Source organism: Aptenodytes forsteri, unplaced genomic scaffold, assembly GCF_000699145.1.
Source record: "Aptenodytes forsteri isolate BGI_AS27 unplaced genomic scaffold, ASM69914v1 Scaffold183, whole genome shotgun sequence".
NCBI classification, from domain to species: Eukaryota; Metazoa; Chordata; class Aves; order Sphenisciformes; family Spheniscidae; genus Aptenodytes; species Aptenodytes forsteri.
The window spans coordinates 2,052,949-2,063,659 of record NW_008795918.1 but is presented as its reverse complement, the minus strand read 5'-3'; the positions used below and the strand labels follow the sequence as shown (position 1 = coordinate 2,063,659).

The 10,711-nt window shown below is 39.5% G+C and overlaps 1 protein-coding gene across 1 annotated transcript; it reads right to left on the bottom strand.

Annotated features, from left to right (window-relative positions):
• Positions 1–262: 262 nt before the first annotated feature.
• Positions 263–10,652, bottom strand: TYW5 (tRNA-yW synthesizing protein 5). The gene is made up of 8 exons (XM_009284674.2): positions 10,460–10,652; positions 9,317–9,471; positions 6,221–6,290; positions 5,283–5,327; positions 4,622–4,759; positions 3,030–3,117; positions 2,393–2,509; positions 263–650 (listed from the first exon to the last, which is right to left on the bottom strand). The coding sequence occupies exons 1-8, from the start codon at positions 10,544–10,546 to the stop codon at positions 394–396; spliced, it is 957 nt and encodes a 318-aa protein (XP_009282949.1). The 5' UTR covers positions 10,547–10,652; the 3' UTR covers positions 263–393.
• Positions 10,653–10,711: the final 59 nt, after the last annotated feature.

Below are 10,711 nucleotides of genomic sequence, written 5' to 3'. Positions count from 1 at the left end.
TTTCCTAAACTCTAGTAAACGAGGTAGCATTCAGGAAGATGTGCAGTTACTTCTAAGCATACATGCTGTCAGCCCAGCCCAGATACCAAAACTTTTGTTCAGAAAAATTTAAATGGAACACTCCAAAAAAGTAGAGTTGTAAGTGCAGGCACTGCAAATGTATGCCTCACTGTAGAAGAGAGACCATCTCCAGATCAAGAAGACTGTGCACTCACTGCACATGAAGAAAAACAAGAAAAAAATCTACAAGATAAACATTAATCTATAACAACGTTTATCAGCATAGTTTTTATTAGTCTTACAGAAAGTATATGTATGTACACATGGACAGTTTCCATATTAACATACGATTTTCTACTTTCATAGGAGCTTGCTGAATTACAATGTGTTATTTTATCCATAATCATTCCTATAGGCTTTTTCTTGGATGCGTAACACCATTCTCCGAGCATAAAAATCCCTATATTCCTCAGGTAGTTCTTCAAGTGTTTTCAAGGCCCTGTCCAAGATCTGTATAGCTCTAGAGGCTGCTGTGGGGTCTTTATTTCCGTAAGTGTCACTCTTATCATAGGACTCAGCAGGAAGGTGCTTCCAAAAGACATTCAGTGCCACTCCAAATTCCTCAGAAATTACATTGTGGAACCACAAAGCTGTAGAAAGAAGAATGTCTAAAATGAAAATTACTATCTGAAACTTCCACGTGACTCATAACAAGTGTCAGAATCGCCCAAACTAAATCTAGTTGTGGAAAAGCCTCAACTACTATATTTTTTGTTTATTTATAAATATTCATCCCTGAATATATTGCATTGTGCCAAATTTAGTAAGTTCTTCAAGACGTTTACTTTGATCCATAACTTCACACAAAAGTAACAATTGCTGAAGTATAAAGAGATAGTCAAATGTAAGCAAACGATAAGCATGCGTAGGATGAAAATAATACATTTTCCCTGTTCACCTCACTCATCTCTACTCTGAATGCAGGTATCTATTTTCATAGATTTAGTCCCTAACCTTGCGCAGATTGTCCAAGCATTCATGTAAATCACCAGCGTCAGCCAGGTCACCGATGCAAGTTGCTTATCTTTTCATAGTGAAGTTATGAGGCTTTTCAATTGAATCATCATGGCTATGTAAGGGACAAAGACATTTTTGCTTCATCGAGTACATTTTAAAAATAAGTTTAATATAGTATATTTACCCTCTTTCAATTTTAAGCCAAAAGACAATGCCATGCTTATTGCAGCTTAGTTGCTTGTATGTGCCGAAGACATAAGAAAAGCTTATTCTGAGAAATGAACAAGAAGTTTCTTTCAGGTTAGGAAGAGGGGCTGCTTCTACCTTCTCCATAATAACCACACACATTTCTCAAAGAACATCTCGTTTTTTCAGTGCTCTGCATTCCAGAATGCTGACAAAGCTAGCACCATTCTCTGGACTCAAAAATCCCTATACTCCCCAGTCATTCTTAAAGAGTGCCAAGTGCGTCTTAAGTTTGGACCAGCACACCTACTGGCAAAGACAAACTAGTATCTGTACTGCATAGAACAAACCAGAAATTATGTATGCTGACATTAGCAACAGTGTGACATACCTTTCACTAACTGTAACCAAAAGTTTCTTTAGAAAGAAACACAAATGGTAAGTTCAAAATTAAGTAACGAGCCCAAGGCTAGGAATCTATTTTAAAACTTCCTAAAAACCTACTGCCTTCTTGTTTACTGGCCTGTTTATATTGCCCAGATAATACGAAAAGCAACAGAATAAGTATCTGCCCCAAGCTCATGATGAGTTAAAATAAAAAATTAATAACAAGTAGGAGTAGTTCAATAGGTTAATTCAAATGCCTTTCCCTGATCACCAGAATTGTCGTCTCAGCCCAAGAAGCATCTTTGTATTTTCTGCTTGTGCAGAAAAATGATTAGGACTTGTCTTTCTATTCCCCAAAGATGATTATAGATTTCTAGAAGGTCCAATAACTCTTTACCATCCATAATTCTCATCAAATCATGTCCCTCACAGTTCTTAAGTGCCAGAGCTACGGGAGAACAGAAATGGTACTTCACTCAAATTCTGTCATTAGAAAACTCAGGTCACTGAAGTAATTTCAGGTTTCATGAGTTGATTTTATAGTGCTACTCTATTAAGACACAAATTCAGAAGCATGCAGTGTAATCTTGAGGGAAGGTAAGATTTGTAGGTAGGTGTAATAATACCTCTTACTAGGCTAATTAGTACAGTTGGAAAAGTAGACAAGTTTTGCCAATGTCTTTAGATGCTCCTACTTATAACACAGAAATGCTTTAGTAACCTCTTACCATCACTAGAAATGAGAAATTGCAAACAAAACTGTTTAAAAACACAACATGGTCAGGAACTATTTGTTACTTACCTGGAATAAATAACACATCTCCTGCTTCCAGAAAACATTGATAACGCTTGGCTTTCACAAAAAGGGGATATTTCTCTAAGTCTGGGTTATCCACATCCAGCACCTCTGACTTAGTACCTAGGAAAGTTTTCAGAAGTGGTAAATAAATGTTCGTACTCTTCCAACAGTAACAAAGCATTATCACATTGCTGGAAATGGCAGTTCTTGAATCAAATTTAATACTGGTTTATTTTTCTGTAACTCTTCTAAAAAACAGGCAAACCTGATGATACTCCTCATTTACTGAAGAGACATATTCTCCTGTTGTCTATATTTCTCCTGTAACTGCAACCTTATTAACACTAAAAGACACTTTCCCTGCCATTTAAAACACCATTTTGAATCCAGACGGAACACTGTACTGCTCCACAGTTAGGTGCTGACAACAGAACCAGGCAAAGCCTTTGCAAATTTCCTAACCTGCCCCACTAAAATGCTTAGCTTTAACTAAAGCAAACAGGATCAGACTTAAGGGACCAAATGGCTTCTTTTACATCAAGCTGTCTGTTAGTGATTTTTTTCTACAGTGCAACGCTTGTGAGCTGGAAAGGCAACTACGATCACCAAACTCTGAACTAGATATATATGACATGCATACCTGATAAATACAAATACGGTGCATCTCGGGGACTATACAAAACAACTCGTTTTTTCCCTGTTACTTGGATTAAGAAGTTATCCATTACCTGGAATAAGCATAGTAAGAGAGATGTCAGCCAAGAGTTAAGAATGAATACATAGCCTACAACTAATCTAAAATATCATCAGCTTAAAAGAGGGAATTATTAAAACCTTCATATGTAAAGAATTAGCTAAAAGAGCTTCCACATATAGTTAATCTAAAAAACTCAAGAACGTGAGTTACTTTATCCCCTTAGCTGCACATTCTTGACAAACAGTGTATCTGGAAACACAGTCTTGCTTTCCAACAGCTTCGTGTTTTTCCTTAAATAGGAATCAAGCTCTTCCATCTTAAAACAAAAAGACATGCCATACTTTAGACATATAAACCAGCAAAATATAATACAAAATATATTTGGGATTCCTTTTCTTTTTCAGTGTTATTCCTATCTCATTTTGCTGACTTTCTATTGATAAAGGATTCTTTTTGCTAATTATAATGCAAAAAACTTTTTCTTATAAATAAATTTATACAAAATAACACTGCATAATGTTACTGTGTTTCAGAGTTTTAACTGAAACCCAAAACAGTAAAAAAAAAAAAAAGGGGGAAAAAAAAAAAAATCAAACATCATTTAATCTTACAAGTATAGAATTAGACATAAAAACAGTAAGATATTATGCCCACACAATACACATATTTAAAATTCACTGCACCACCGAATGTGATTCATTTCACTATTTCAAAATATGTGAAGTTTGTCATTAACTGATCTTTGTCAGAGATTCGCACCTTAATATCTGTGGCGGTGTGCTCCGCCCCTGACACGTAGGCAACGACCACGGGGGTGGTTGGTTGTGGCTCCATCCAGCTTATGCTGGACTTTGGGAATGGACGGCAACACAGTAGCCAAGGGCTGTCTAGAGCAGTGACTCAAATGACTTGCTGACATGCAAATACGACTATAAGTCAATATCGTGAGCCGCCCAAGAGCCCGTCGAGCTCTCCTGTACGGCAGCGGGCTGCGCGGCGGGATCTCCCCTTGAGTAGGGACGCCTCTCAGGGTTAGTCCTCGAGGTTGAGAGATTCCTTGCCGCAACAGATCCTCGGTAAGTGACTAATAGCATGCTGAACTTTGAAATCTTAGCTAAGTGATATAAAGGATTAATTGCACATTTATAATCCTTTAGACATAAACCGTTGACCAACTCTGGGACTAGGATTGGATCCAGCCGCACCTAGACTCCTCTCTGAGAAGGATTTTAGAAAGCAAGGGAGTCCTTTCTGAACCTCATGACTCAACAGGAGGGTCTCCCTGATGGTTTTGTCTGACCCTATCCTCCATGCAGTAAATAATCAAGTGTACCTTGCCATCGAATCTTGTTAAATCACTGTCGCATTTACCATTGAACTTTGTTAACTCGCACTTTAACTCACTGTTTTCCATCAATAAAGTGTATTGTTGCTTCTCTTTTATGAGTGAAGTGCAGTCTCACTCCAGCCGCAACAATATCTCAACTCCATAATACCATCTGCAACATTTTATGCTAAACGCATGTATTACCTACATCATAATGTGTCCATAACTGTAATCCAGCTGAGCTGATGCGGAAGACACTGGAGAAAAACTGTTCTTTCTCAAAATACTCTGGAATCTGAACATCTTCTGCCAAAATAGGAAACTGTTTTCTGATATCTGCAATATCCTGAAACAAAAAGGACATAACTCTTAGAGAACCATATATGCACATTAAAATAAGGGAGCACTTCACTATCATTTCCCATCATATGAAACGCAGGGCTAGAACTTTAGCATTGGCAAATAGCTGAAAATAGCAATGCTTTTTGGTGGTCACCCTTTCAGCGTTGACTTGGTCAACGATATTAATAAGAACAGCCAGAGAGCTGCTTTGAACCATGGCTGCTAGAAATCACACTGAAGAAGCAAGAGATCATCAGAAATCCTTTTATATTAGTTTACAACAAAAGCTAAAGAATGGGAGGTGAGGAATGTACTCTTCAGTGATCAGCCTAGCTCTCCTATAACAGCAACTATTTTAGACACTGAGGTTTAAATATTCTGACCTAAATCCTGTCACATTCACAGGCCAAGTGACCATAAACAAGTTGCATGCCTGTACTACACAGCCAGCAGATGACAACAGGCTTTTTAAAATATTCCTAAACTGTGGCTTTACAATATTAGAACTGTAATCTCAAGTAACTCACCTTCCTAGCATCTTCACCCACTGATCGCAAATAGTACTTTTCATCCTGAAGAGAACACAAAAAGAGAATTGTTTTGTTTTTTTAATAAGAATTACAAACCCACTTAAACAAAGAGCCTGTATTTTCTCATTAATCTAATGCAGGGCTTCATTAAAACATGGTATGAATAAATGGCATTTACAAATTCAGCTACTTTGTTATACTGCCTTTACTCTACTGCTCCCTGCTGTTCATCTCAAGAAATGGGAAAAATATGTTAACTGAAAGTAGAACAGTAAAGTGGGGGGAGACTTGTGAATTGCTTCAGCATTGCTGTTACTGAACGGATTCAAAGCAAATGCAGATTATAATTTAAGTTCTTCAGAACACTGATGCAGGAAGCTATTTCAATTGGCTTCAGAACTTACAGCATCCTACGTAGCATAACAGGAGAAAAGCATGTCTGCATTCAAAACCGTTTGCTTCCTAATCACAGCTATCTGAAAAATCCTAGTTTGAACACTGATACGTAAAGATAGCCACACATTTGCTACTCACAAATTATATTACTATAAATCTGTATTTGTATTTTGATAGCAGATGTAATCAAACTCTAAAATATCTTCATGACATTTTCTTACAAAACACGTAAATAATACAGTTGTTATTCTAAAGCAAGGTTTGATTTCTAAATTTTACGCTGGAATTTTTGCTCATATAAGCAGTTTTTGTTAACAGAAACAGGATGACTGAAGTTAACCACACTGTACACATACAAAACAACTTCCGAGAAAAATTACTTCTCCTCACATTTTTCCCCTTGGCTCCAAGCCACACAAAACAGTTAAATCTGAGATCAAGTACTTTACTGGAGTAAGGCTTTAAATTACAATTCATCATTTTCCCCTCCATATACTGGCAAAATAACCGACAGAAGAAACTGACACTAAGGAAATTACCTCAGAAAGAAAGTACTCCTTGTGTTTGATTTCAGCTGCTCTTTGTACAAATACATCAAAAGGCAGAGTTCTGAAATATAAATATTTAAATTTATACAATGAATCAATGTAACAACACATGGTCTAAATTCCAGGTTTAAAATCATAAGCTCTCTTACCATATCTAGTATAACTGACGATGCAATATGCTGCTTTTTTTTTTTTTTAACATCGTGACTAATCAGTGATTGCAGTGGATGTTTGAAGAGTTCTACCGAGATAGAAATCCTACACTTACAAACCTCTGTGCTTTAATAAATTGTTCCAGTGTATATCCAAACAGAATCATGTAATTGCTGAGGCTGGAAGGCACCTCTGGAGATCCTCCAGTCCAACCCCCTTGCCAAGAGCAGGGTCAACTACAGCAGACTGCCCAGGACAGCGTCCAGTTGGGTTTTGCGTATCTCCAAGGATGGAGACTCCAAACCTCCCTGGGCAACCTGTTCCATTGTTTGACCACCTTCATTGTAAAAGAGGGTGTTTTTTTTTAAAACAGTTTAACAGAATTTCCTGTATTTCAACTTGTGCCTATTGCCTTTTGTCCTGTCACCATGAACCACTGAGAAGAATCCGGCTCCATCTTCTTTACTCCCTCCATCAGCTATTTATACACTTCGATAAGATTCCCTCCTGAGCTTAAGAGGTCTGAATGGTTTGAGTCACAGTGCAAGAAATTTCTTCACAGTCAAATTAGATTCAAACTGTGGCCAACGCCTGACAATGCTTGCTTAGACTATTTCTCTAATAGTGTGTCATTTTTAGGCTTGTTTACTGTACATTTTTATAAATTTGCAGAAAAGCTCAGCATCAAGAAAACTACTGCAGGTGATATACATATGTTTATATCTATGCATTTTTTGCTATGAATTTGTACATGAACACAGATACCTATCTTCATTTGTAGATCTACAAAATTTATGTTATCTGATTTTTTTTTTTAAATATGTGCTACCTCAGCTGAGCAAAACACAGGAATCTTGGTATTTTCAAGTGCTTCTTTACAGTTTTCCTTGAATTTATTAAACACAACTTCAGAAGATTCAAAAAGAATCACTGGGCATTAGAGCCTGCCCCTCTGAAGTCAATAAGTGTTACATATTTCTTTAAACAATGGGAGCTTTTCATAAGCGTTACAGATTTTGGCATCAGTTGATAGCTGAATGGCAAACCAAGCACAAGCAGCAGTAATAGGACATGTATTCATTGTTATGAATATTATGTTATTAATTCAATGTTACGTTCATTCAACTCACCATCTCACATTGTCACTGGATAACGAATATATTGCATATAAACATCAAATTTCAGAGCAACCACAAGTACCCAGGGTTAAGAAGAAACTATCCTCAAGCAAAATTTTTTGTGATCCTGTTATCCCTTCTACCAGAATGTGACCTGCATCTGACAGTACTTAGACCACTTCTCTAAACATTTTAGGCTTGTTTGTAACAGTCAAATACAACAACCACTGAAGTCAATGGAAAAACAAACAAACAAAAAACAACCCTCTGACTTCAGTTGAGCTGTTATATCATGCCCATCTACAATTTCTAGTGAAGAAAGTGAGAGCACAGCTCCATGACGGCTTAAACTGATGCATGCTGGTGCTGCCACAGCTCTGCCCTTGCTGTCTACCCCACTCATCCCATCTCCTCCCTTATGCTAGCACTGGCGCTCATCTGACCTCATGGTGAACCTGCTAGCAAAGCTAAAACAGCAGAAAAACATTCAGATTTCTGCAGCACATCACAATGTGGCTGAATGAGTTCCAGAACCAACACAAAGACAGGGTAGGAGCATGCAACTTACAACAGGACTGCAGTACTACTCACGTGCATCAGTTTAAAATCATGGAACTGCATGTTAAGTCCTCAGTGTTTCCATTCTTTTAGTTCTACTTATTCTCCCTTCATATTAGAATGAGGAGCTTGCTGTGGAAAGGGTCAAAGCTTCCTGAATTTCAAGTGAAGTAGGTGAAAGTCCTAACACCTGCTATAATGAAGAACCATCAGAGCACCTCCATATGGCTGTCTACAAACCTGCTAAAACTTGCACGCTGGATCAACTGTATGTGAACTCACAGTAAGAGGTATTATAAAAAGAAACGAAATAGAGCAGGGGAAAGGAAATATGGAGATAAGGCAAAGTCATTCAAGTACGACCTAATTTCAAAGATTCAAAAGTTCATTATGCAGTGAGCAGAATGAAGCATGATTCTAAAGTGCTTTTTCCCCTGAACAACAGGCTCCACTCATAGAGACTTGTAGCTTGTTTACACTTACAGCATATGCTTCTGCCTTCTTCAAAGTTTAACAGACTGAACACATCTTGTTCCCATTTAGGGAAAACAAATGACAACTAAAATAAAGGCATTTACCCTTGAAGAACAACACAATGACTGAGATTAGATGAAATGTTTTGGCAGCTACGAGAGGAACTTCAGAGGAGATCAGGAGTTTATGTGACCCACATCAAGATTAAAGAGCTGGTGAGATGTGTGGCATCCAGTAGTTTGAACATTCTGAGAACTGCACATGCTAACTTTGAAAGGAGCTTGGTTTTAATTAGTAACATCCCTCTAGAGTGGAATAGCATGCCTGCCACGTGCCAGCATTCAAAGAGGTTCAGACACATGGTGAGTCAGAAACTAGCACTATTCAGTAACATTGAAAACACACCAAATAATTAGAACAAAATAGCATATCATTTAGTATCAAGGGCTTTTTGGTTTGTTTTTTCTATTAACGCCAGCAAACGCCAGGCTCAAGTTTCCTACAGGAGTGCTCTGTCAAAATACCTTTATAACACTTTTTCATGCCATCACTTTTAAGGCCCTGTTTGGCCCCTCCTTTCACCCCGTAAGTATTTGTTCAGGATGTTGAGATATTTGTGGAATGAAAAGATGAGGGGGAAATCAAGGACAGCACTTTGATACGTAATTTGAAGTTATCACAAAGTATCTTCATATTCTTACCCTCAGCTTCAAACAGATGCACTGTATGTCTGAAAGTTACAAGCACATGCCTTTAAAATACAAGAGGCCTTGGAATAAAGTACCTATACACAAAGTTCTTACTGAGGAAATCCATCTGTGGCACCGCAGAAACATGAATCTTTACTTCTTTAGATCCTTCGGCTTGGCTCAAGTAATCTACTGTCCATTTGGTTGTGCAAGTGCCCAGTTCCATTCCTTTCAGCACTACCGGCCTTCTCTAAGGAACAAAAAAAATTCAATGGTGAAATGATCGTAGCATCCAGTGGAAAAAAAATCAGAATTAGTTTTTCAAATGAAGTACGCGCAAGCAAGTCAGTTGAATACTGGGACTACACAAAGTCACAACTGATCTGTTCACAAATGAATAAAGTGAATCAGAATGCTGAATGTTGAAACAAAATGCAGTAAATTGTAGGACTGTTTCTCTATTGTCTATATCCTCTTTCCTAGCAGGATAAGGAAGAATACGGAGAGGCAAAGATAATTTTAACACTCACTTCATGCTGGGGCCATTGAGGAATCTAGCCAGGCTAAGGAATAGCTTTAGTCATTCTAGCCAGAGCCTAGCAGAAAACAGACAAAAGACCATACAGTTGAGGTGTAGACTGTGAGCTATGGTGGTGCTGTATGTTCTCACGAAAGAAGCTCTTTCCACCTATATTAAGGCTCCTTGATGCTGACAACCACGAGCAGTGCACACAAAAAAATCAGTAGAAAGACACTTTTGCTTTGAATCGGGACCTTGGGGAAAAGAGGAAGCAGCGACGACAAAGCAACAAAAACAGCAATCACACCTTTTTTAACCACTGTCAAAGAAAATGAACTCACAGAGAGATCAGCTGTCAGAGCTTTTCAGCAGCTCAGAAGAGATCTGCCTGTAGAAGCTCCTTGCTCCTAAACTCACATTCAACTTAACGGACTGCGATACCTCTTACGAAACACAGAAACCCCAAACCTGCGGTTTGTCAGCGCTAGCTCTGCCAGGTGAGGAGGTGTCACAGGAAATCTTCTGTCTTCCCTTGTCTCCCCGTGCAGTCCCAGCCCGCTCCAGCGGGGGCCCCGCTCACAACACCCAGCCTGCGCGAAGCCAGGTCGGGCAGCTGCCCCGGGCCCACCGCGGCCGTTGAACCCCACCCTCCCCCGCGCGGCTGCGGAGCGACTCCGGGCCGCTCGGGTGCGCCGAGCCGAGAGAAGCGGAGCCGTACCCGGGGGTAGATGTCTCGCAGGAACTGCTCCCGCGTGACCCCGGCCAGCCGCGCCACCGGCACCACCGACTGCTCCCGCCGCTCCATGGCCGCTTCCGTGCCGGTGACGCGCGTCCGTCTCCCGACGCTCCCCCCGGAATGAAGAGCTCGCGCAGAAACGTTCCCCGCGTCCTCCCGCTAGGCGAGGGCCGGGGAACCAGCGGATTCCTCCCTTCTCCGGGAGTGGGGGTCCTGGGGAAAACTGCGCGCTTC